This window comes from Loxodonta africana, chromosome 7 (assembly GCF_030014295.1).
Source record: "Loxodonta africana isolate mLoxAfr1 chromosome 7, mLoxAfr1.hap2, whole genome shotgun sequence".
Taxonomy (NCBI): Eukaryota; Metazoa; Chordata; class Mammalia; order Proboscidea; family Elephantidae; genus Loxodonta; species Loxodonta africana.
Genome location: NC_087348.1, coordinates 65,734,231 through 65,761,462, shown reverse-complemented (window position 1 = coordinate 65,761,462; position 27,232 = coordinate 65,734,231). Strand labels below are relative to the sequence as shown.

General features: G+C 46.8%; 1 protein-coding gene across 3 annotated transcripts in view; it reads right to left on the bottom strand.

Moving 5' to 3' along the window:
- Positions 1 to 27,232, bottom strand: part of ABCC8 (ATP binding cassette subfamily C member 8) — an 89,117-nt gene that overhangs the window by 34,572 nt on the left and 27,313 nt on the right. For all 3 annotated transcript variants that reach the window (XM_064288368.1, XM_064288369.1, XM_064288370.1), the window contains exons 7-15: positions 26,255 to 26,419; positions 22,259 to 22,414; positions 19,523 to 19,657; positions 18,985 to 19,147; positions 5,727 to 5,767; positions 4,151 to 4,296; positions 1,377 to 1,482; positions 1,098 to 1,214; positions 445 to 520 (exon numbers count right to left, since the gene is read on the bottom strand). In XM_064288368.1, the coding sequence (XP_064144438.1) occupies positions 445 to 520; positions 1,098 to 1,214; positions 1,377 to 1,482; positions 4,151 to 4,296; positions 5,727 to 5,767; positions 18,985 to 19,147; positions 19,523 to 19,657; positions 22,259 to 22,414; positions 26,255 to 26,419 (1,105 nt within the window). The remainder of the gene's footprint in view (positions 1 to 444; positions 521 to 1,097; positions 1,215 to 1,376; positions 1,483 to 4,150; positions 4,297 to 5,726; positions 5,768 to 18,984; positions 19,148 to 19,522; positions 19,658 to 22,258; positions 22,415 to 26,254; positions 26,420 to 27,232) is intronic.

The window sequence follows — 27,232 nt, the reverse complement described above, 5'->3', positions numbered from 1 at the left end:
GCCCAAGGTGCTGCCTCTGCCAGAATGCCCTGCCCTGTGGCCTGAGGGACATCGCTTAGTCTCAGAAACCCCACCTCCTTCACAATACCTTCCCTGACTACTCTGGTCTGATCTTCTGAGACTCACCCAGACTGTCTTCAGCAGATGGTGTAACACCAAGGCCTGCCATCTTGCCTTGCCTTGCTGCTGATTATGTGCCACCTGGCACATAAGCTCCTTGAGGAGATAGCCACCCCCTCCCTCCCCAGCTTCCCTACACAGAGCACCTGCCAAGAGTGAGCATACAGTGGGTATTCAATAAATGCTGTTTTTCCTTCTCTCCATGTCATTCAATGGGACATGGGGAAGGGGCCCTCAGGTATGGCTATAGAAGTACCCTCTGAATTCCTCTGTCTCCAAAGGGGGACACCCCTCGACCATGATGGAAGGGTGAGCTGGGCATACCTCGGGGGATACGAATGGTGATGTTGGACAGTGTGGGAATCCCATTGGGGGTCCACGTGAAGAAGCCTCCGATGATCTTCATTGGCCACACCCCATTGCCCAGAAGAAAATAGAAAGGCCATTGAGCCATCAGTGTGAATCATCTCTTGCTTCCCCTCCCCCATGAAAGCCAAAAGACACTGATTCCAGTCCCTAGATAATTTCCAGGCCAGGGGAGTATGGAAACTGGCCTTCTTACACTGACCCCTGCTCAAGGTACCCTCCCTAAGAGGAAGGCCACCCTTTTTTTTGGCTGGGGTCACCTCACTGATAAAAGTACTTACCATGTTGATTGTCACAAGGACAAAATGAAATGCTACACAGTAAATGTTTAATAAATAATAATATGATGATAGCAACTAACCCTTTTTTGGGTAGGGTCACCCCACTCGGTGGAGATGGAAGCATTGTCTCTGGTTTCAGGACTCTTATGGACAAGGGACATAGCAGGGCTGGGTAACCTCTTGGGCACAGAACTCAGCACCAGTCTTTAGCCTTCCAGGTGCTGAGCTTCCTCCTGGAGGTGGTACTGAGCTCCCTCCTGGAGGTGGTGCTGAGCCTCCTCCTGGAGGTGGTGCTGGGTGACTTGGAGAAGTGCAGAGACTAGGACTCACCTGAACACAGCAGTTGTCGGCATCCCCATCTGCGCTGGGGGCCAGCCTCTGCAGCGGCCCCGTGAGGCCCCGGCGATCCTCCCATACTGGACGCTTGCGGTTCACAACCTTGAGGGGCTGGGGATAGTTAGGAGGAGGTGAGGGCCCACTGGGCAGAGAGCTATGCATGAGGGGGGAGCCCCTCTTACTGGGAGGAAGGGCTGAGGCTAGATGTAGCAGGGCATGAACAGGCATTAGAGAAAAATGCTGGGAGCAATAAGGGGAGGCGCGGGCACTCACCACCGCCTGATACTTGCTGGCTTGGCCTTGGGGTGCAGGCTCACGGGGAGCACACTGCTCCTCAAGGATCTCTGCACTGGACAGAAACTCACTCAGCTTTTGCACACTGCAGAGGAAGCACAGTGATACCCCCACCTTTGCCAGGAGCAGACTGAGGGGAACAGGAAGAAGGGGTGGCCTGAGAGAGCAGCTTTGAGAAGGTGTAAGTCCTAAGGTGTGGCCTCCATGCAGCTAGGGATGGAGTGGGAACAGAACTGTGGGCATCCTCATGGACACGAGGTTAGAAGTGTGACAGGGCTTGCCAGGACTGACCAGTGGGCTGGAGTAGATTGTTACCCTCAAAGGGTCTGGATTAGAGGTGAGATAGGTTTGTTTTAGGGTTAGTTTAATATTAATGTTGGTTAGTCTAGGTTAATTAGAGTTAAGGATGGTTGGTGTTGGGCTTTATTACTGTTGGAGTTATGGTTGGTCAGTGTTAAGGTTAGTTAGGATTAGGGTTAGGATTGGTTATTAATAACTATAGCTAACATTTGGTGGTGCAGTGGTTAGGCACTCTGTAGCTAACCAAAAGGTTGGCTGTTGGAACCCACCAGGTGCTCTGTGGAAGAAAGGCGTAGCAGTCTGTTTTCATAAAGATTACAGCCATGGGAACTCTGGGTGGGGGGGGGGGCTCTACTCTGTCCTATACGGTCGTTATGAATCAGAGTCAATTTGACGGCAATGGTTTGTTGTTTTTTTTTTTTGGAATATTGTTTGACCCTGTATGGCCAGGCACTGTGTTAACTGCTTCAGAAACATCATATAGTTTAATACCCATAACAACCTGGTCTGTCAGTTTGTTGGACTGTGGGGGCTTGTGTGTTGCTGTGATGCTGGATGCTATGCCACCAGTATTCAGACAACAGCAGGGTTGCCCATGGAGGACAGGTTTCAGCAGAGCTTCCAGACTAAGACAGACTGGGAAGAAGGACCCGGTGGTCCACTTCTGAAAAGCATTAGCCAGTGAAAACCTTATGAATAGCAGCAGAACATTGTCTGATATAGTGCTGGAAGATGAGTCCCCCAGGTTGGAAGGCACAGGGGAGGTGTTATGAGTCCCAAATCATCAAAAAGGCTGTTTTCTCCCTGAGAAATTTCCCTGTGGACCCAGAGGAGACGCCTGAAGCTTTGCTCTTACTGTTCCTTCTCTCCCATCCCTGGGTTTGTGGAAGCTGTCTGGGGGTGTTAGAGAGATAATTGCTTATATCTCCCTCATCCCTCTTTTGCTAAATGTCCAACAAGCCTGGGGACAGCCCCTACACCTCGATCCTCAAGGCAAGAACAGCCTAGGGCTCTAATCAGGCCCCTAGCCCCTGCTCTGTGGCCTCCCTTTCCTAGGAGAGCAGACCACCAGGCTCCCAATATCTGCCTCCAGTGTCCCCTCCCCCACCCTCTGGCACTCTCAATAGTTGGTGACTGGGAACAGTGACGCTGGTCCTCATCTCCTGGGGTAAAGCTTCAGGTGTGTCCTGCTCCCCACCATCACCGAAAGTCTAATCTCTGTCATTAAAAAGGCCTCAGCTACCCCGGTGTTTCTGATTCCTGGAAACAGTGGGACTAGGCATGTGTGCATATGGAAATATTATGGATCAGCTAAAAAGGTTTCTAGCAGGTGCAGCATCCTTGACTCTGTGGTGTTTACACAGAATCAGAGGGCTTGGTGGGAAGAAGGCTGAGCATTAGATGTCACTCTGTTATGGCCACTGAAAGTGGGGCCACTGAAAATGGGAGCTACTCCCTCTCCAGCCAGCTGCTCCCTGTCAGATACTCCTTTCACCACAGTTCTGCTGAGTTATGTTCCCGTCCATCCTTGAGTCCCTGCCACAGCTTCCCCATACAAGCTGCCCCTTCCCCTCCCTTCAGCTACTTCATTTTAACAGCTACTCTTTCTTGCAGGCTGCCTGAGACCAGTCAGGGTTCTATAAGACAGGGGTGTCACCTTCCTCAAGCCTATGGGGGCTTGGGGACAGTGGACAGTTTTTACTCTCTGGTCCTAGTGGCAATGGTAAGGGCATTGCCAGTTCTCAAAGAGCTATTTCGGAGGACCAAAGGAGATCTGTACTCTCCAGGTGTGGCATTCTCTAGCCAGAGCCTCTACATTCAAGCTTTCATTTCAAGAGAGCAATGTCCCTGGGAAAAGTGGCAGAGTCATCACTGGGCTCTGCAGCCTGGAAGGGGGGTCCTCCCAGAACTGAGGGCCAGTTGGAAACATGACCTGCGGGTGCCTGGGGGAAGCTGCTTCATTGACTGGGGCTATGAAGGCTCTGGGACCCATGGAAAGAACAGGAAATAGCGTGGAGAAGACAAGAGCCAATGAATACCTGAGGGATTGTCATGTTGGGGGGCAAGGAGTGTCTTCATTCTGGGTGGCTCTGGAAGGTGGGGATAGGACCAATGGATAGAAATTTTACAGAGGCCAATTTTGGCTTAACATTATTATTATTATTTTTTCTCCTGACAGTGAGTTCCCTATTCTGGGAGGTGACAGTGAATTCCTTATCCTTAGAGGTATATAAGCAAGTTGGGTAGTCCCTTCTGAAGGATGACATGGAGGGAAGCCACATATGGCCTATATCCCTCCTACCAATCACATACAGTTTCAGTGAGGCTGCCCAGATCAATGCAGAGGCACATCCTGGGACCAAACAGCTGTTGTTCCAGTGGTCACAAGAGCAAGCCCGGGGGTTGACGCATGAGCTGCCTGTCCAATGCCCTTGGCCTTGCCCTCCTCTCACCTGACTAGAGCTTTGACCGTGGATCGGACCACACTGGACAGCAGGAACAGCGGTGTGACCAGGATGTGGAAGAGAGAGAGGGAGGCGAAGGCTACCGAGGGAGAGAAGTCGGCCTCCTTGAAGAAGCTGACATGGCCCACAAAGGTCTGTGGACAGAGGCACAGAGGAGGTAGGGGGTGTGTCAGGGCGTGGGCCCACATCCTACTTTGAAAACACAGCCCCATGAAAGGAATCGACAGGGCTGGGGTGGACCTCAGGGACCTTCTGGTTAGAGACACCTTCATAATGGAAATGTCTCTAATGCGCTCAGGACTTCAAGCTGGAGGGAGGCGGCTGCCCTCCCTGCCGGGCCCCTCCTTACCAGGAATGACCAAGGAGGAGCCCTCAAGTTAGATCAGCGCTGCTCTCCTCAGCCAGCAGCCTGAGTGCTTATTTCCCCAGCCCTCAGTCGGCGGGGGTGGATGGGCGGGTAAATGTAAATACAATAATTACAAAGCCACCTTCTCTCTGTGCCTGCCCCCTGGCTACCTGGCCTGCTCAGTGGCCGCTGTTACCCAGAGTTCCCCAGAGAGCTAGGCCTACAAATCATGTTGAAAGTGAATTCCCAAGCGTGCCTGACAGGCTGTGAACTCAGGACTGATCAGGGACTCTGGCCTCAGGGGAAATAAATGCGTCTTTTAAAAGACTTGCAGCTGTCAGGGAAGCCAGGGAGGGGAGCCCTGAGTGAGGAGTCCACAGGCTCATGGGGGCACGGCCTTTCTCTAGGGGCATTGCCGGCCCCACTGCTGAGCTCACACACAGCTTTCAACAAAGGCACTTCAGAAAACCACCACTGTGACATTTAGTGACGTGGAGAATTGTTCCCGGCATATTCTTAAGTGTAAAAAAGTGGGTTACAGAACTGCACGTGCAGCACAATCCTATTTTTGTAGAAATGACATATCAGAGGCCTTAAAAAAGATGGGAGGGAAACGCAGTCAGGATATTACCAGTGGGATTAGGGGCGAGTTTAATTTTCTTTGTGCTTTTCTGAATTTCCCAACATTACAACAATAAACATCTTTTGCTCTTATAATTAAAACTTTTGATAGCGATTTTTTTTAAAGAAAACTTAATTTCTCTAAATATTAAGGCTTGGCTTTTTCAGGCCTGGAAGCAGAGTTCTCTGTCTGCCTAGAGGAGGGCAGGGACATACTCTGTATATAGACTTCCAATCAATCACCCCATTTTTGGCCCTGCTGTTAAGCCTAAAGGAGCCCTGGTGGTGGAGTGACTAGAGTGCTCAGCTGCTAACCGAAAGGTCAGTGGTTCAAACCTACCATTCGGTCCGTGGGAGAAAGATGTGACAGTCTGCTTCCGTAAAGACTTACATACAGCATTGGAAACTGGGGCAGTTCTACTGTGTCCTATAGGGTCGCTATGAATCAGAATCAACTAAATGGCAGTGAGTTTTTTGGGTTTGCTGAGCCTATCTTCCAAGGTGCCTGAACAGAAAGGCCAAACCCTGGGTGGCCCTTCATTACAGACATCCCACCATCACCACCCACCAGGACATAAAAAAAGGGGACCCACTTACGATGAGGACGGCTGCAATGGGGATGGCCGTGTTCATGAAAACTGCAGAGGAAGCATAAGGGATAGTTTAGCAGAGGAATGAGACAGCAAAAAACGAAGACACCTAGGGTGGTTGGAGGCAGTGCAACCCATGGAGGCCTCTTCCCAGCCTACAGGATGACGTTGGAGTAGGGTAAAGGCTGAACTCTAGCCCTATGGCACCTCCAGTTCCTTACCCTGTTTCCCTCAAGACTGTTGTCCTATGGGCCCTCACCTCTATTGCTGACTTAAGCCTTTAAATAAAGGTGTAAATGCCCTTATGGACATGTGGACAGGGTGAGAGAAGCCCCATGGGAAAGTGAACGGAGAAGGAATTGGAGAGTTGGCTCCCCGTAGCCAATTGTAAAGTCAGCAGGGTGTGTTTCTCGGGCATCAAGCTGCTACTCCTTCCTCTGTCTTTGGCTTCTGTATCCTCCCTAGCCAGGTCTCCTGAGGCTTAGTGGCTTCTTAATTTCCGGTGGCTCCTGGGAAGGATTTCAAACTCATTCACACTTAGGTATTAGTGACTAAAAACAGTTTAAAGCAGAACCTCCCTCTGATCTAAGGCTTAGAGGCCATGCCCAGGGCAGCTGCTCTTGACTAGGTCACTTAATCAAAGACAAACCACCAAGGGTCAGGGGATGGGTATCACAGTTATCTAGTGTCACTGTAACAGAGATACCACAAGTGGATGGCTTTAAGAAAGAGAAATTTATTCTATCACAATTTAGGAGGTCAGAAGTCTGAATTCAGGGTGACAGCTCCAGAGGAAGGCTTTCTCTCTCTGGGGGAATGTCCTTGCCATCAATCTTCCCCTGGTCTAGGAGCGTCTCAGGGCAGGGATCCTGAATTCAAAGGATGCTCCTGGCTCTGCTTTCTTGGTGGTATGAGGTCTCCCATCTCTCTGCTCACTTGTCTTTTCCATATCTCAAAAGAGATTGACTCAAGATACAGCCTAATTTTGTAGATTGAGTTCTGCCTCATTAACATAACTGCCTCTAATCCCCAGAGAGCAAAGAGAACTGGACTAAAAGTCAGAGAAGGGGGAAATCCCTGTTACTTATAAGCTGTGTAAGGCCATTTACCTTCTCTGTGCCTCAGTTTCCTCACTGGATTTTTATAAACACGTACTTCTTTATAGACCTGGGCTGTTCGTTCTGAGGACAGAGGAGATAATGCAGGTGACAGGCTCTGTGAGCCCTGTGCTGGCTAAGCATGGTATTTCATGTGCTACTTTTTTTTTTTTTTTTTTATGAGCTTAGCCCTGCTCCACAAGGCCACATCTGCTCTGGCCCAGGTATGAGATGCCCGAGAGAACACTGGCCTCAGGCCTTAAGTCCCATGGAGAAACTCCATGGAGTAAGAGGTAACCATCTCAGCTGTCTTCTTCCCATCTTACCCTCCTCCCTTCCATGAACCTCTTCCAGGCCAGCTCAGAAAGGAGCCTGGTTCTGCAATTAGCTGAATTAAAGCAGAAGAAGCTGGGTTCCAGAGACAGAGGGCTCAGCCTGGGTACACAGCCCCTGTCTAATGAGTGGCAAAGTCTGACACTCTGAACAAGTCCAGATGGTCAACAGAATTCCAAGAAGCTACTGCCCACTTACTCCAAGAATCCTGCACCGGCTAATACATACACAGTGTACCCTGGAGATGTGACCTTAACCTCAGGGAGTCCCAGCTGGGTGAAAGAGAACTGGCCCTATACTCTGGGGGCTCCCAATCTAAAGAAGGAGACAGGAAGCATGCTCACAGGGAGCCCCTGATATGATGAAGAGACAGGACCCCTACCCCTAAGAGTTCCTTGGCAGGTAGGAGAGACATTGTCCCCATCTTTGGGAGAGTCCTAATCTGATGGGGGAGACATGGCCCCTGTCATTGAGGATCTCCCAGTCACATGGGTGGGATATGACTGAGCCTGTGGGACACTGAGAACCTCTCTATTAGGCTTTTAATCAACACCAGTATCACATGTGACTGTGCTTTAAGTGCCCTTTCTAAAGAGGGCTCGATGGTCTCCAGGTGTCCACTTGCAATGCCATAGCCCCTCTCTCAAGGTCCCCAGCAAGGGGCACTATAAGCAGTCTTAGTTTTACCCAGATCTGGGCCATAGGGCATAGCCAGCAGCCTGTTCATCACTGTCTGGGGAACGAGAGGAACAGCGGACCCTCCTCTCGCCTGGGCCCTTGACCATCACTAACCTTATAGCTCTAAATATGTAGTAGCCTTGCCCCTTCCCCACAGGGCCAGTTATTCCAGACAGCTCCCTCAGGGCAGGGTCTCTCTTCTGCCCCTCCCTATAAATTACCACCGAGGGGGTACTCAAGCTAGAGGAGAGGTCTACACACTACTCTTCAGCTCCCCTGCCCCAGGCCAAGATCTCTCCCACACAGTCTGTGGCTCCACTCCCAGCTACAAAATAAGATCAGAGATGGATTGTAAATTGCTATTGCTTGCCTGGAACACAATCTGGTGCTTTGTAGCTAGAGCCACACAGAAGTTCAGACCTTCTGACCCTGTAATCCCTCCCCTGGGAATTTATCCTGCATAATCATTCAACAGAAGCACAAAGCCGTGGTCAAGATGGTGTTAGCTGTCACATTATCTGTCACATCAAAACAAAACCACCACCACAAATCACCCAAAACCGATTAACAAGGAACAGCCAAGAGGAGGAGTAAAGGATGGCCCATCAACTCTAGGGAGAGATTTTATAGTCATAAAATGTGTCCTAATTGACATTTTATTCTATTACATGTTTTCCCTGGTCCTGATTTTTTTTTTTTTAATTTTCTATTTTATTGTATTTATTCTTGTAGTTGCCTGAACTCCTTTGAGGGATGAGGCTATAAATAAATTTACAAATGAACATTCTGAAGCTGATGCAGCAGCATGGAGTATGCTTATAATTAATTTCTGCCCTGTTCTGGCTGTTGTATGGAGACGCTAAAGAATGAAATGTAATTTTCCATTTCCCTCACCCTCTCTTGCAAGGACAGCCTTTGTCTATGGGGTTCTAAGTCTCCTTCCTGGTGATGGTTGGGGTCGGGGGCTGGAATCTACAGCTGCATGTGTTTTAGAGGCCTCTCTGGAGATAACACCCACCCCCCCACCCACCAGGCCCTGGGGTGGATGTGGCTGGGATGTGGGATGTGAATGCCGGAGCCTAGGGAGCTGGGGATGTTGCAGGCACTGGTATCTCTCTGAGCCCAGCAGGCACCCCTGAACTCTATAGCTGGGGCACGGGGAGGGGACAGAAGGTAGCTGGGTGTCCATTTGTCATGAGTTAAAGACTTGAGGTCTGCCTTCTGCTTCCCAGAACCACATGAAGCCCTATAAGTTTCTAAGGTGGTGGAGGGGTAGGGAATAAGACCAAGAATAGATTTTTTTTTCAACTTTGGCATGGGGTGGGCTGACTCACCTTGATTTGATTTAGGGGAAAAAAAGATCGTGACAGTACTCAAATGAATGTTAGGGAGGAAGAAATACTGGTTAAATAATGTTAAGTGAGAACAGAGGAATACAAAATGATGCGTGTAAGCGTGGAAAAGTTCAGCTGCATGTAGGCAGGGCTGAAAGGCAACCTCTATAAAGTGAAAGATCTTTTGTAATGGTGTAGAAATACGGATACGTGGTTTTTTCTGAAAAAAAAAAAAATTTCTTTAAAAGCTATTCATTCCAGAATTATTTTTCAAGGGTCTACCCTGTTCCAGGCACTATGCTAGGTTCTGGGGGTGCAATGGTGAACAATTGTGTCAGCTTCTCATGAACACTTTGCCCCCCAAACAAAATAAAATAGCAAAAAAATGAAAAAAACAAAGCAGGGCTCAAATATCACCTCTCCCTAGCTTTGCCCAAAGAATGTTGCCTGGCCTCATGGGTCCCCAGCAGGGCATCACAATACTAGGAGCTGTTGGTTTCCAAAGCAGTGATAAATATTTCATAAACCCTGAGTCAGGAAGGCGTAGCCGGCTGTTTGTGCCTCTGGTTAACTTCAGCTTTGCCTCCGCCCTGAGCCTAACTGCAAGTTGCAGCTGCAGGAGGGGAAATGTATTTTGAAGGGCACGGGGCTACTCCCCGTTTAGTCTCAGTGTCCAGGAAATCAAGCGAGGGGGAAGGAAAGCAGGTAAATGGTGTGTCTATTGCTGGCTGCCGGGGAGGTAGTGTGGAGGAGGCGCCACAGTCGCACTGATTTCTGCCTCGTTAATTGATGAATCTTCCCAGCTCTTCCTAAATCACCCTCTCCCTACAAACCAGGCCAGGACATGCAAAGCAACCCACTGTGGCCACGCCAACTGGCAGAAGAATTTCAGGAAGCTGGAGAAGAAAGGCGGACCAAGTCTTGAGGTCACCTTGTCCCCCAGCACTGGCTGTTCTGAGTTAGGGCCTTCACCAAGGAGGACAGAGGAGAGCAAGACTTGTAAAGAATATCCAGACCCTGGGTTGTGGGGAGGGGCAGGTGTTAGGTGCCATGTGAATGGGATCACTGGCACCACCATGTCTCTCCCCTCCAATGATGGCAGAGTTGGTTTTTTGTTTGTTGTTTTTAGGACAGAGTGTGAGGCCAGTCACATTCATCTAAGGAGGCCCTGCCTGACTATGGTTCAGACTCGGGCTGGGAAGGGAGGGAAGACCCCTAACCAGTGGAAGAGATGGTGAAACACATCTTGCCCTAACTCAAACTCCTTCAGTGGCTCCCCTGACCCTCAGGATAATATCCAAAGGACTGAACACAGTGTACAAAGTACCACATGTCCTGGTCTAGTTTTTACACTCTTCACACTGAATTATGTCTAAGTCTTGAACAACCATCCTCTTTCTCACCTCTAGGCATCGGTGACTGCTGTTTCCTATTCCTGGAACACTCTTCTCCCACGTGGATAACTTGTCATCGTCCTTCAGTGCCCACTAATAGGTTTCACCTCTGACAAGGCTTCCCTGCCACCCATTACCTTAAGACTAGGATGTAGACAACTCCTGTGGGTACTCAGGATACCCATTCTGTTCCTATCACTCATCACACCATTGATATTGCTTGTTTGATTGGCTGGCTTCCTAACTAAGCTGTAAGCAACCTTTGGGCAGGAATTGACTTGTCTTCCCACCACTGCATTCTCAACGCTGAGCAGAGAGCTTGGCACATAGTAGGTGCTCAGTAAATATTTGTTAAATAAGTGAATGGAACGTGTCTGTCAGTTTGTCATACTGTGGGGGCTTGCGTGTTGCTGTGATGCTGAAAGCTATTCCATCGGTATTCAGATAGAAGCAGGGTCACCCATGGAGGACAGGTTTCAGCTGAGCTTCCAGGCTAAGACAGACTAGGAAGAAGGACCCGGTAGTCTACTTCTGAAAAGTATTAGCCAGCGAAAACCTTATGAATAGCAGTGGAACATTGTCTGATATAGTGCTGGAAGATGAGCCCCCCAGGTTAGAAGGCACTCAAAAGATGACTGGGGAAAAGCTGCCTCCTCAAAGTAGAGTCAACCTTAATGATGTGGATAGAGTAAGCTTTCACTACCTTCATTTGCTGATGTGGCACGACTCATATTGAGAAGAAACAGTTGCAAACATCCATTAATAATCGGAACCTGGAATGTACGGAGAATGAATCTAGGAAAATTAGAAATCGTCAGAAATGAAATGGAACACGTAAACATCAATATCCTAGGCATCGGTGAACTGAAATGGACTGGTATTGGCCATTTTGAATTGGTCAATTTTTTATAGTCCACTATGTGGGGAATGACAGCTTGAAGAGGAATGGTGTTGCATTCATCGTCAAAAAGAACATTTCAAAATCTATCCTGAAGTACAATGCTGTCAGTGATAGGATGACATTCATACGCCTACAAGGAAGACCAGTTAACACGATTATTATTCAAATATACGCACCAACCACTAGGGCCAAAGATGAAGAAATAGAAGATTTTTATCAGCTGCTGCAGTCTGAAATTGATGGAACATGCCATCAAGATGCATTGATAATTACTGGTGATTGGAATGGGAAAGTTGGAAACAAAGAAGAAGGATCAGTAGTTGGAAAATATGGCCTTGGTGATAGAAATAATGCTGGAGATAGAATGATAGAATTTTGCAAGGCCAACGACTTCTTCCTTGCAAATACCTTCTTTCACCAACATAAATGGCGACTATACACATGAACCTCGTCAGACAGAACACACAGAAATCAAATTGACTACATCTGTGGAAAGAGACAATGGAAAAGCTCAATATCAACAGTCCGAACAAGGCCAGGGGCTGACTGTGGAACAGACCATCAATTGCTCATATGCAAGTTCAAGCTGAAACTGAAGGAAATCAGAGCAAGTCTATGAGAGCCAAAATATGAGCTTGAGTATATCTCACCTGAATTTAGAGACCATCTGAAGAAGAGATTTGACGCATTGAACACCGGTGACCGGAGACCGGACGAGTTGTGGAATGACATCAAGGACACGATACATGAAGAAACCAAGAGGTCATTGAAAAGACAGGAAAGAAAAGACCAAGATGGATGTTGGAGGAGACTCTGAAACTTGCTCTCGAATGTCGAGCAGCTAAAGCAAAAGGAAGAATTGATGAAGTAAAAGAACTGAACAGAAGATTTCAAAGGGCGGCTCGAGAGGACAAAGTCTTATAATGACATTTGCAAAGAGCTGGAGATGGAAAACCAAAAGGGAAGAATACGCTTAGTGTTTCTCAAGCTGAAGGAACTGAAGAAAAAATTTAAGCCTCAAGTTGCAATAGTGAAGGATCCTATGGGGATTTTCCCATTAAATGGCGCAGGAAGCATCAAAAGAAGATGGAAGGAATACACAATCATTATACCAAAAAGTATTAGTCGATGTTCAACCATTTCAAGAGGTGGAATATGCAGATGACATGATCTTATACACAGAAAACCCTAAGGAATCCTCCAGAAAACTACTGAAACTAATAGAAGAGTTTGGCAGAGTCTCAGGTTATAAGATAAACATACAAAAATCACTTGGATTCCTCTACATCAACAAAAAGAACATCGAAGAGGAAATCACCAAATCAAATACCATTCATAGTAGCCCCCAAGAAGATAAAATACTTAGGAATAAATCTTACCAAAGATGTAAAAGACCTATACAATGAAAACTACAAAGTACTAGTGCGAGAAACTAAAGGGCTCTGTACATGTGCCCTCTTTCTTCCCTTCTCTAACAGCAAAAGGCAGTCTTGAATGCTTCAAAGGTCAGCGGAGCAAGGGCGGGGGTTTGGGGACTATGGCTTCAGGAGACTTCTAAGTCAATTAGCAAAATAATTCTATTATGAAAACATTCTGCATCCCACTTTGAAGTGTGGCGTCTGGGGTCTTAAATGCTAACAAGCGGCCATCTAAGATGCATCAATTGGTCTCAACCCACCTGGATCAAAGGAGAATGAAGACCACGAAGGTCACACGATAACTATGAGCCCAAGAGACAGAAAGGGCTACATGAACCAGAGACTACATCATCCTGAGACCAGAAGAGCTAGATGGTGCCCGGCCACAACCGATGACTGCTCTGACAGGGAGCACAACAGAGAACCCCTGAGGGAGCAGATCAGTGGGATGCAGACCCCAAATTCTCATAAAAAGACCAGACTTAATGGTCTGACTGAGAATAGAAGAATCCTGGTGGTCATGGTCCCCAAACCTTCTGTTGGCCCAGGACAGGAACCATTCCCAAAGACAACTTATCAGACATGGAAGGGACTGGACAATGGGTTGGAGAGAGATGCTGATGAAGAGTGAGCTACTTGTATCAGGTGAACACTTGAGACTGTGTTGGCGTCTCCTATCTGGAGGGGAGATGGGAGGGTAGAGAGGGTTAGAAACTGGCAAAACGGTCACGAAAGGAGAGACTGGAAGGAGGGAGCGGGCTGACTCATTAGGGGGAGAGTAAGTGGGAGTATGGAGTAAGGTGTATATAAGCTTATATGTGACAGACTGACTTGATTTGTAAACTTTCACTTAAAGCACAATAAAAATAATTAAAAAAAAAAGGGGGGGTGGCATATGATCAGGAACCAATGCTACTGAAGGAAGAAGTCCAAGCTGCTCTGAAGGCAATGGCGAAAAACAAGGCTCCAGGAATTGATGGAATATCGACTGAGATGTTTCAACAAACAGATGCAGCGCTGGAGGTGCTCACTGGTCTATGCCAAGAAATATGGAAGACAGCTACCTGGCCAACTGACTGGAAGAGATCCATATTTATGCCTATTCCCAAGAAAGGTGATCGAACCAAATACGGAAATTATAGAACAATATCATTAATATCACACACAAGCAAAATTTTGCTGAAGATCATTCAAAAACAGCTGCAGCAGTATATCGACAGGGAACTGCCACAAATTCAGGCCGGTTTCAGAAGAGGACGTGGAACCAGGGATATCATTGCTGATGTCAGGTGGATCCTGGCTGAAAGCAGAGAATACCAGAAGGATGTTTACCTGTGTTTTATTGACTATGCAAAGGCATTCGACTGTGTGGATCGTAACAAATTATGGATAACATTGCGAAGAATGGGAATTCCAGGACACTAAATTGTGCTCACGAGGAACCTTTACATACATCGAGAGGCAGTTGTTTGGACAGAACGAGGGGATACTGATTGGTTTAAATTCAGGAAAGGTGTGCGTCAGGGTTGTATTCTTTCAAAATACCTATTCAATCTGGATGTTGAGCAAATAATCCAAGAAGCTGGACTATATAAAGAAGAACGAGGTATCAAGATTGGAGGAAGACTCATTAACAACCTGTGTTATGCAGATTACACAACCTTGCTTGCTGAAAGTGAAGAGGACTTGAAGCACTTACTAATGAAGATCAAAGACCACAGCCTTCAGTATGGATTGCACCTCAACATAAAGAAAACAAAAACCCTCACAACTGGACCAATGAGCAGCATCATGATAAAGGGAGAACAGATTGAAGTTGTCAAGGATTTCATTTTACTTGGATCCACAATCAACACCCATGGAAGCAACAGTCAAGAAATTAAAAGACACATCCCATTGGGTACATCTGCTGTGAAGGACCTCTTCAAAGTGTTGAAGAGCAAAGATGTCACCTTGAAGACTAAGGTGCGCCTGACCCAAGCCATGGTATTTTCAATCACATCATATCCATGTGAAAGCTGGACAATGAATAAGGAAGACCAAAGAAGAGTTGACGCCTTTGAATTGTGGTGTTAGCGAAGAATATTGAATATACCATGGACTGCCAGAAGAACGAATAAACCTGTCTTGGAAGAAGTACAACCAGAATGCTCCTTAGAAGCAAGGATGGAGAGACTGCGTCTTACATGCTTTGGACATGTTGTCAGGAGGAATCAGTCCCTGGAGAAGGACATCATGCTTGGCAAAGTACAGGGTCGGTGGAAAAGAGGAAGACCCTCAACGAGGTGGATTGACACAGTGGCTGCAACAATGGGCTAAGTGTAACAACAATTGTAAGGATGGCTCAGGACCAGGCAGTGTTTCATTCTGTTGTGCATAGGGTCGCTATGAGTTGGAACTGACTCGACAGCACCTAACAACAAGTGAATGGGAGAAACAAAAGCGGTCTGGGCCAGTTGAGTATTACAAAATAGAAAGCAGAGCAGCAGGAAATGAGCCTGTGGCTCTGACCGCACACACACAGCTCCTGCTCATGGGCTCTGTCTCCCACAGGACTGGGAAGGTAAGGACCGTTCCTACCTCCTCTAACCCTCAGGGCCCAGTAAGGCCTGGCGCAGAGAAAGGGCTTCAGAATGGATGTTGCACAAAAGGCAGAAGGAATTGGCAGCATGCCAGTCGGTTGACTGGTAGGGCCTGGAACTCCTTTGTCACTTCTGCAAAGCTTATCCTTAAAGACATGGCCAGATGGACACCTGGGGTTATGCTGCTTCTGCAAGGAAATAAGAATTGAACTGACTTCTAAGGGGAGTGACCACAGCATTTGCCTCCATCTTTCTTCCACGGATTCTTCTACTCATCGGAGTCCTTCCTGCCCATCTTGCAAGGTGCGGCCCAAGCCTTCGCTTGCATGCAGCTCTGTGTGAACCCCCAGTCCAAATGGGCCTCCTTCTTCTCTGTTCTCTGCCATTTACTGGCTGGGGGACCCTAATGAGTCATTTCACCTCACTAGGCCTCAGTCTTCTCTGCCGTGAAATGGGGACCATAGAGCTAACACACTTCACAAAGTTGTTATGAGGAGTAACTGCAATCAGCCTTGCTAGGCAGCCAGCACAGAGCTGCCCACACAGCTTAGCACTCCCTGCCACCACTGTTCTACATATGTTAGTTCTGATTTCTCAGCTAGAGAATAAATTCCTTAAGGTCCAGGAGCACAACTTATCATCTCTTGCTTTCACCAAGCTGGGCACACAGAAGGGGCTCACTCAAGACACACTGAGTGACTTACATCTCTGTGTTTCTTCAAGAGGAAATGCTGATTCTGGATTTTGATGTTGGGGGAACAGTACTGTTTCCTTTGCAATGCCCTGCCTCGCCCTGTACCAGCTCAGGGCTCCAAACACAGGGAGCTCTCAGTGATGCTGATGCGAGACCATCAGATAAAGTGTCAGAGATAATCTTTTCTGCCTGACAGTTGGACAGCGGGGCCACGTGGACGACCAGGCTGAAAGGCCCGCAGGCTTCACCTGGATGGGCCCATCAGGAAATATGACTCTGGGGCTCCTCCGCGGTGCCAGGACCCCGTGGTTGGTGCCAGGGGCAAGAACGAGAGATATTCCATTACCTCAAGCCTAATGACCCGTGTCTTGGTGTCTTGATCCCTGCTAACTGAGAGCAGGAGGCAGGAAGTCCAGGAGGAGGTAAATCAAAATGCACTCAAGGTATATGCCTGCAGCCGGAGGTGACCCCACCCTGCCACCCTGTCTCTCCCTTCATCCCCCCTCCACTGCTAACTAACAAAAAGAAACTCATCCCAGAAAGGGCAAACACACTGAGCAAACAGCACTTGGCTTTCAAAGCTCTCACTTAGGGCTCTGCCCTTTCCCTTCCCCACTTCCCTCTGCCAGGGACAGACCGAGCTGCTCTGTTTATCCATTTGAATTGCTCAGCCCTAGACAGGTGAGGGGCCTGGGCAGGGCCTTGCATGGCTCCAGGGTCCTCAGCCCTTCCAGAGTTATCTCAGCTCTTGACGACATGAAATCTCCTCTCTCTAGGTCCTCCTGGCCCCAGCCCTTCAAAAAGCCATGGGGTGGAGTGGGGGCAGAGGGACAGCAAGACTTGCAAAGAATATCCAGACTCTAGGTTGAAGAGAGGGAGAGGTGCTGAGTGCCCTGTGAATGGGGTTCATCAGCACCCCCAGAGCTAGTTTTCAGAGGGCTCCATGGGACAAAGAGTACCTATCTAATAGGTTTCAGTGGGCTAGCCTGGGACCTAGACATCTGTAATGCTGTTTACATAGGAAAACATGTCCCAGGTTGCAGTTTGGAATGCAGGAAATGAGTATACGTATCCTAGGAGCAGCCAAAGTAGCTACCACCTGCCCCCATCTACACAATCTGAAGCTGCCCCCAATTTCCTGCCTGCTGTGCTGGGAATCTAGGGGACCCAGGGCCCCCACTTTTCTTGCTGCTTCTCTTCCCTCTCTCCCATCACAGCATTGGTGAGCGAACCCTCCCCTACCCTGCTATGCTACTGCTGGGAGAGGGAATCCCCTGGCTTTGGGGGTAAGGCCTCCCCCTCCTCAGCAGCTGTTCCCACTGATGGGATGTCTGGAAACCAGGTGCCTGTAACTCAGGGTCTGTATGGGGTTACTGTCAATACAGCCATCCTCCAGGGGAGGCAGACCTGACAGATAAAAGGTTGACCAGTGTATGGGGCTGGGGGCACTGGTATGACCAACTCACAGATGGGTGGTGGCAGTTTGACATGTTGTTATGTTTACTTGTTTGTGTTTACATTTAATATCCAGGTATGCTTTCCTTTTGAATTACTCCTTTAACATATTTTCTCCCAAGTTGCAGAAAATATTTTCCATTTACCTCTTCTTTTCATATTCTGTGTAATTTCCACAGATCTATCTTCTAATTCACAAATTCTCTCTTCGGCTATGTTAATTTGTTTAACCTGTATGCTGTGTTGTTTTTTATTTCTATTCTTTTCCTCTCCAGGGGCTTCCACTTGGCCCATCCCATCATAATGACTCTTAAGCTACAGTGTGAGATCTGTCATATATATCCTAACTACATGCTTACGCAGTAACCACCGTGAGTTGGGTCTATGGAGCCACTACACTGACTGTGAGACTGATTGAGATAAACTAAGGCCAGAACTCCACTGATTACCTGACTTTCATAAGCCCTCTCTCTAATCAGGGAACTATTGTCCCTGGTTGAAACTAACTGAATTAATTTCAATAACTAAATTTTTCATTTCTAGAACTTCTTTTGGTTTTGTTTCCCTCCATACTTCCTTGTTTTGTCTTGTTGGTTTTATACCTTCTTCTAGCTCTTTATTTTATGTGTACTTATTTTATTATGTCTTTCAGACTATTCTATTATCTCCAGCTATTGAGGGACATATTCTCCTATTTTTTTTGCATTTATCTACTCTCACTCTTGGTTGTATATTTTCTCTTGTGAATTTTTATTTATTATTAGCTCATCATTCAACAGGAACATTTGCCATGGGAGTCCCATGTTCTCTGCAGAGTTGTTTAAATGTGTTGTCTCCTGGAACCCTAGGAGTTTTACCAGTTTTGGTCTTTTTTTGTTTATTTTTTCCTTGTTTCTTGGCTTGGGATTCCCAAACCACATGGTTAGTATAAATTCAGACCTTACAGCTGTGAGTGCCTTAAGCTTGGGCTTCTGATTTTTAAGGATAACTTTTTTTACTTCATGTGGCCCCACATAGATAGCAGTTTCCTTGTAATTTCCCCAGGGCAGTGGCAGCTAAGTGTGAGATACGAGAATTTGAAACTGTTGTTATTTATTTACTGCTCTCTCTCCATAATGTATCAGCTCCATGGAATGGGACCTCATGTTTCGTTTTTACCACTGCACCCTGAGGGCCAGCACACTGCAAACACATAGCGGCTCTCAACACATATTTGCTGAATGAATGAAGGAAGAACATGCTGATTTCCGAGGCTCTGCAACCAGAGCCTGTGTGACTGGATAATCCCAAACTTCTCCCCTCTGTCACCCAACCAAGCTCTGACTCCCTATCCTAGCATACAGGCAGCTGACCCAGGCTGCTAGTTGGAGTGGACTCACTGGAGATGGAGGTGTAGATGGCAAAGGCCCTGAGGCTGGTCATCTCCTTCCTGCGTGTCACCTCCACCCGTGTGCGGAAGATGTTCTCCCAGGCGTACAGCTTCAGAAGCTTGATGCCACGGAGCATCTCATTGGTCTGCTTCAGCCTGTCGTTGGAATACTCCTGCGGGATCACCAAGTCAGAGAGGTATGTCCCCCCTCGCCACCGCACCCAAGAGGAAAGAGCCGAGTCAATGTTCTCACCACCCTGCCCAGCTTCTGGCCCATGGGGTGTTCCTGCCCCACAGGGATGCTCCTGCCCTCTCCATTAACCCCATTTCACAAAGAAACTGAGCCTAGGGAAGTGACCCGCTCCAGGTCAATGACAGGTCAATGTGGGGGGAGTGGGGCTGTTTGGCCCAAGCAGCACAAGAGGAGGGGCCTGGGGGAAAAGTGAACTGACCCACTGATGTGAGAGGACTGAACAGGGAGAGGGAGCAGGTAGACATATGGGGGATGGCTGGGAGGAAAAGGTGCTTGCACACCTGTGGATACTCACCAGCGTGCTCCTCTGGGCCTGGGAGAGCTTGGTGGCCACAAAATACTGGACAGGGGCCAGGAGAATGATGACAGCTGCTCCAATTAAGGCACTGACTCCGAGGATGTAGTAGAGGAGAATTACACCCACAATTATCTGAAGGGGATCACGGGGGGCAGGGGTTGGGGGAGGCGGTGAGTTCCCTTTGACCTGGTGGCTGCCCTGCCAGGAGGTGTTGGCAAAATCCCTCTTTCCCTAGGCCCCTGGTAGGACATGCCCCGGTACCCAGGGCTCCAAATTGGGGCAGGAAATGTGACAGAGCAATTCCAGAGAGAGGGATTAGCATAACAGGCTCTCACACCAGCAGGGAGAGAGCTACGAACACTTCTGGGCTGGTAACTAACTGCATTTATCTACAAGGCTGGCCGCAGCGTCAGCACTCTCCAAGTCTGTTTTCCAGATTGAAGTCTCAGTGCTGTGTCACGGTGAGTGTGACAGCACCTTCTGTTCTGTTTGCTGGCTATCACGGTTGATATTTCGCACTCAATGGATAAAAAGTGATAGATAAGCAAAGGAGTAAAATTGCTGCATCCATGCCAGACGATACTCCCCCCGCCCCAGGGTCCCAGAGTTTGCTTTTTATTCGTTATGCATGTTGTGTCTAATTTTTTGGTGAATCTGGCGAGTATTCTCTGAAAGGGGAACTTGTTCTATTTCTAGCATTATATACGTGACTGCCTGCTTCTGAATATTTATGAGAAATGTAAATCACTCTTTTCAGCTCCTAAGCGTCAAAATAACAGTTTCTCAGGTTCCATCAAAGGCCGGCACCTCTAATTACAGGGCTTATTCTAGAGGAACAGATTGCTGCCTTCCTCGATTGAAAAAAAAAAAAAAGTATCCCTGGCTTGGCCCTATACCTCAGGAGGCCTACACCAATTTGGCATCAAGCACCACCTCAAGGACAGAGGAGTAGGTGGAGGCTCTGTAATTTCCATTAATCATAGAACGAATGCCTTTTGCACTAACAGATACCACAGGGGCTGGTTAGTAACCCTTCACCATCTGCCTCCTAGTGTTTAACTGACATTAAATGCTGGCACAGATGGGCAGAAGAGCGCATTAGGAGATGAAGAACCCTTCCACCCCGCTGGGCCACACTTCAATCACCTTCCTGGGTATTTGTTCCTGACATCCAGTCCGTTCATCAGTTGCTCATATGGAAGCAATCAGGGTGTCGTTCAGCCAGCTTGGGGTGAAGAGACACCATGTAAACTCCCAGGGCACTCCCAGAGTAACTCACAGTGTGCCTGCTGGGTCGGCTCATGCACCCAAACCACCTCTAGGTGCTTGGAAGCTGCTGGGGCAGGAGCTGGAGCTGGAGCTGGAGCTGCTGCTCCCAGGCTCCTTCTCATGCTGCCCCTCCCCCTGTGCTCCCAGACTCCTTTGTCCAGTGTTCTCTCCTGTAGGCGTCTGAATGGACCTCATGGGGGAGAATATCAGAAATCAGGGATTCCAAGTGTGCAAAACAAGCGTGGGGCATAAAAGGGCTATTTTGTCCCCTATTCAGAGTGTACTGTAATGGGGAGACCGCAGTCCCTTGAATCTGTGGCTAAGGGGGAGAATATCAGAAATCAGGGATTCCAAGTGTGCAAAACAAGCGTGGGGCATAAAAAGGCTATTTTATCCCCTATTCAGAGTGTAGTGTAATGGGAAGACCGCAGTCCCTTGAATCTGTGGCTAAGTTTGAATGCAGGCTCAGTGCTTTTCAGCTGTGCAACCCTGGGCAAATCACTTAACCTTTCTGAGTCTCAGCTTCTTCATCTTTAAAAATGGTGTTTAGAATGCCCGCTTTGCAGGATGTCCGTGAAGATTAAATGAACATATATGATAGGAGTCTAGAAGAGTGCCTGGATCTGGGATTTCTGCTTCTGGCCTGAGCACCAGAGCAAAGATTCATTCACAGCACAGGGATCACAGACTGTGTGGTGAAAGAGCTCTGAGGAGACAGAGCAGAGGAGGCCAGGGGTCCGGTAAAGCAGGCTGGAGATTCTCCTGCCATCATCAGCAGGGAATGTACCATCTCCAGAGCCAGCTCCTAAGGTTGTCTGGCTTAAAAAAAAAAAAAAAATTATGCTCTTGATTTCCCAAAAATAATACAGGCTTATTGGAAAACTTAGAAACACACACACAAAAAAAAAATAAAAATTACCTTCCGGTTCCTTTTTCTGTGTGTGAATCTGTGTGAGCATATGCACCCATATATTCCAATTTAGTAGGCAGCATGCTCCGTATTCTATTTTGTAACTTGCTCTTTTCACTTAAAAGTATATCATGAACACTTTGCAATGTAATTAAGTAGTTATAATTCCAAGGTAATTACTCTGCTACAATATGACTTTTATTGTTTGTAAACGTGTTCCATGTATTATTATTCTGAAATTTATTTAAGGTTGGGTGCACTTTGAAAGTCTCAATGAGACTGACTTCTCTGATCATCAAGAGAGATACCCAGACCACTTGCAGAGCCTGGGGCAGTATAAGGATGCAGGGGTACACCCCATGGAGATACCAAGGTACCCCAAGGGAGTAGAAGGTACAGGCAAACAGGTTTAGGTTCAACTAAGTCAGGACTTTCTACAAGTCTGAAGCCTGAAAAGAAGGACTGGAAGATGGTAGGCTCCCAGTCATTGGACATGGACAATCAGATTCTGGTTTTGTGTGCCCCCCCCACCCCCCGCCTACCGTATCCCTTACCTGTACTGGCATAGCCCAGAGGTTTGGGCACAAGAAGAAAAACCACATGAGCTGGTTGGTGTCGATGGCAACCAGGTTACAGATCTGCCCAGCAGTCATTTCCCCCATGGACAAGTTGGAGGTGGACAGGTGCATAATTTTATTGTAAATCTTGGTCTAGAAATGAGAGCAGAGTGTTTCACATGCATCACCATCCTTGTAACTGCCACTCCAGATGCCACATGTCTACAGCGTGCCATGGGAGTCTCAGACGTTCACGGAGCCCTCAGAGCAGCCATGTAAGTGGGCACTGTATTCTTGTTACAATTTTACAAATGAGGTAAACTAAAGCTCAGAAGGTAAAGGGCTTCGATTACAAAACAGGTAAATCTAGGAGGCAGCATCCCAATGAGGAATCCTCGTCAGAACTTGCTACTTTCTTAGGAAACTGCTTCCAAGGCAAGCGAGGCCTTTCCCTCAGGGACAGGACTTAATTAGCTCTTAAATCTTAAAAGCCGATCTTTATGTCCAATTGTATTCTTGATTTACCACAGGCCAGTGGAGAACAGGCTTCAGAGCCATAAAAATGGTGAAGCGGGCAGGCTCTGCTTCAATGTGGCCATCTCCCATAGGGGAGGGGGCACACCCTGGGGCCAAGGCCTGGCTTAATTGAGCCTGGGAAGGTCTGATGCAAGACAGGACAATGTCAGTGTCCATCGGTGCTGTCCCTGAGGTCCAGCCACCCCCGAGGACCTTGCTCTGCCTCCATGGTGTGGACAGAGACCAGCCATGTAATGACTCCCCGGTGAGGTCTGAACCTAAAAGCTCTCTGTGCAGTGACCGTGCCTCCAGGAAAAATAATTGCAGTTTTCAGGCTGCGCACTCTTGAATGAAATTCTATTGTGCATTTTGTTGTAAGGCAGGTCCTCAGCTCCTAATTCATCTATTGTATAAACCGAGGCTTTTTTGTGTCAGGTTTGCTTAAAGCACAAATCCACTCTGTGCCCTTTTGTGAGCATATATGCACCAAGGGAAAGGTTTAAAATAATGGGAATAATTTTTTTTTTACAAATCAATGCAAATTCTGGAGCCCTGGTGCGCAGTGGTTAAGAGCTTGGCTGCTAACCAAAAGGTCAGCAGTTAGAATATACCAGCTGCTCCTTGGAAACTATAGGGCAGTTCTACTCTGTCCTATAGCCTGTCCTACAGGGTTGCTATGAGTCGGATTCGATGACAACTTTTTTTTTTTGGTAATGCAAATTCTGGGTTATGTGAAATCATGCTTCAAAGAATAACCACCTAGTTTCAGGGACATAGAGTTCTCAAATGAAGCATTATTAAGTAAAGAACACACAGAAATGCACAATTGACTAATAGCTAGTATATTTCAAAAATGTAAATAATATATAGCATATATTATTTACATTTTTGAAATATACTACTATCAGTCAAGTGTGCATATATTTATAATGTAGTGTATAAGGAGCCATGGTAGCACAATGGTTAAAGCACTCAGCTGCTGCCAAAAAGTCAGCAGTTTGAACCCACCAGCTGCTCTGCAGAAAAAAAGATCTGGCGATCTGTTCCCATAAAGATACAGCCTAGGAAACCCTATGGGGCAGGTCTTCTCTGTCCTATAGGGTTGTATGAGTCAGAATCAACTTGATGGCACACGACAACAATATATTATATAAACTAAACCTGCTGCATTTGAATTGATTACTATTCCCGGCAACCCCATATATTACAGAGTAGAACTGCTCTCCATAGGGTTTTCTTGGCTGTAATCTTTATGCAGTAGATTTCCAGGTCTTCCCTCCAAGGTGCCACTGGGTAGATTCAAACCACCAACCTTTTGGTTAGTAATCCAGTGCAAACCATTTGTACCACCCAGGCACAGTTCCTGCATTTTATATATTAAACGTATGTAATGATAGCACATAAGTAATATATACATAATGCAGGAACTCTCTCTGCTTAATAACTTTTCATACAAGAAACATGGTTGTTTTGGAACTCATGAAGACACAGATCCTTATCTATAATTTTCTATAAATCTTTGAAAGGAAGGTTTTTTTCCTCTCTAATTTGTTTTCATAAGTAATGTCCACATTTCCTTTTTGTGGCATATGAATTAATCTCTCTTATTAATGCAAAAAAAATTTCTTTTTTTTATTAATGCAAAAAAAATTCAGACAGTTTAATAAAAACAATTACATGCTAATACATTTAAAAAACCATTCTTGGCTCTTATAGCATAATTGGAAAATACTAGGATGATATGTGATTTATGATATACAAATAGGGAGTAAATTCAATTACAGAACTTTCTCACCACAAAAACTGCTGCTGTTTGTGGCAGTGTGAGCGTGCTGAAGGAGCCTGAGCAGAGGCTGGGATTTTCAGAGAGGTTTTGTGAACTGAGCAATGTTTGATTTCTCCTAGCTCTGAGCCCCTGTGATTCTTACAGGGTCTTAGATTTTCCTGGGCTCTTCCCACCATTCTCACATATGACATCCCTGAGTAAATGACCCCGCTTTCATAGTGAAAAACACTGGGAGTGGTCAGGGTTGTCACCTACACTGCACAGGTTGTACACTACACAACTCCACGGGCACCATTCACATGGTGTACAGCAGAGTTTGGACCATGACACCCTACCCAGCCCAGGTTATACCCTTCTCCTCTTAGACCCTTTGCTGTAAAGCCTCTGATTATGCTTCGCGCAGGACCCGTCAATGTTAATGATTCTGAGGAACATTTCTGAATAAGGAAGTATCTTTGGGATTTAGCTGTAAAATCATGCTGCTGATCACCTGAGAATTGCTGGTCTGCTAGTTGTCCTCCAAAACCCATTCTTTTTCTTTCACAAAGAGAAATTTTAGCAGGGCATACATGGCCATCAAAAATAAAGAACATACTTTCTAGCCTCTGTAGGTATAGCCGTGTGGCCAATTTCTCATCAATGGAATGGGAGAGGAAATGATATGTACAACTTCTGTGTTATGGGCTTAAAGGGAAGAGGCATTCCACCCTCCTGTCCCTTCTTTTTTCTTGCTGATTTAAAAACGTAGATGTGATAGTGGGCGTTTCAATAGCTATCTTGGACCATGAGACAAAAGTTACCCAAAAGTGAGGTTGGCAGAGAAACATTATAGAAGGAACTCATGTCTCGGATGATTGTGTAGCTGCCATACTATCCCAGACTGCCAACCCTGACTATGTGAAAAATAAACGAATGTCTACCCTATTATTGCTGTCATAGTGGGTCTCTCTATTGCAACAACTGAACCAAAATTCTAATGAAAACACTGATGCTTGGGCAACTCTAATGTCTACCTTCCCCAAAGAGGCCTTAAATCTTCCTCGACCCTGGCCATCCTTCCAACCTACTCAAAAAGAAAGCCACAGAAGAAGGTAGGAGGAAAAGCCTAGGCCTACGTGAACTTTCAGAATAGATAAGTCCTCTCTCATTAGTGACCCAAGATTTAAGAGCTCAAATAGATCTAAGAAGCTATCTAGTCCTAATATGTCAAAAGTTTTCTTTCTGTTTTTTTTTTTTTAATCCAAAGAAAACTGCTTGGTAGGAGAACCCAAAACACCACCTGGAGAAGGATTCTTAGGCTGCATTTGCACTAAGCACGAGAGAGTGCTGTGATGGATTAGTGATGTCTGCCACATTCACGGCTGAAGAACAAGGGCTGAGTAGTCAATATCTCAGATCTAGTCCTAGGCTCCCATTTTACAAAGGAGAAGAGGGAGGCCCAAAGAAAGGAAGTGTCTTGCCCAAAGTCACATGGCTACTACGTTACAGAACCAGGACTAGAACTGCTTTACAGAGCCCAGTCCAACGCGCTTTCCTCCATTGCACACTGCCCTGTCAATGGTTAGTGTTTCAAAACACTGTTAATTACAGGGCAACAAAAAAATAAATTCACAGCAGAATTTTTCTTGAGTGTCTATGGGGATGAATAATGAGGTTCTTACTGTGACATGAAAAAATAATCATCTAAGTACCTGTATTGCTCCTCTCAAGTTAATTCCAGTTTCAATGGCGACATAGTAGGAAGCTTGCAGAAACGTCCTTTGCAGCAGGAGAGCGAGGAACAAAAGCACAGCTAAGACGTAGGCATTAGCAAGGAACTCTTGGGATGAGACAAAGTAAACCCCGAGAAATTGTGTCTGTTGGAAAGAGAAGTTCAGAGGTGGCTGTTATGGCCAGCAAAATGACAACCATTATTAGTACATAATACTGTGCCATATGGTCATGGTTATTAAAGGACCCTTCATACTTGGAAAGCCCAGTGCAATTGTTTATGAGTGGGAAACCAGGTTGATAAATCCAACTAAACATTTCTCTAACTTCAGGGAGGGTTGCCTATAGCCTCTTCCTCGTTCACTTAGGGGGACAGAATGGGGCCCATTTCTAACGTGAAGCCCCATAAATATGAGTTCCTGCTTTGTGGCCACCAGGCCCGGGGCACTCACTCTGAATGGAACAAGAATAAACAGAATGAACCGTGGAACAGTCACAACTCCTAGAATAAATCCCACAATGTGTGTTCTCTATTTTTCTGCCATAAAAACAGAATTAGCAGAGGTCTTGTCCCATACTTGCTGACAATCTGCTCTGTAGTGATGTCTAGGTAGAAAAGACCAGTGGAAACGCAGCACTGTAGTGTTCCCGCAAGAGAGTTGTAAACTTGCACTTAAAATAGACTGGACAGATTTCAGACCCAAGGCCCCCAGCCTGGTGGGCTCTCAGAACTTCCTCTTAAATTTAAGGTTCCGTTACTGCACTCTCAGCAAGATCTCAGATGTTAAGCAATGGAGAAAAACAAACGTTCTGACTTTGTTGCTAAAGATACCAGAGAACAACAGTGCTTCTGTTTCCAGATTCAGCATCAACAGCTCCCAGCACAACTTTGACCTTGACTAAGTCCACTGCTCATCAGCGGTGTCACATCAATGTTTCCATGAAGGCAGAACTCTCCC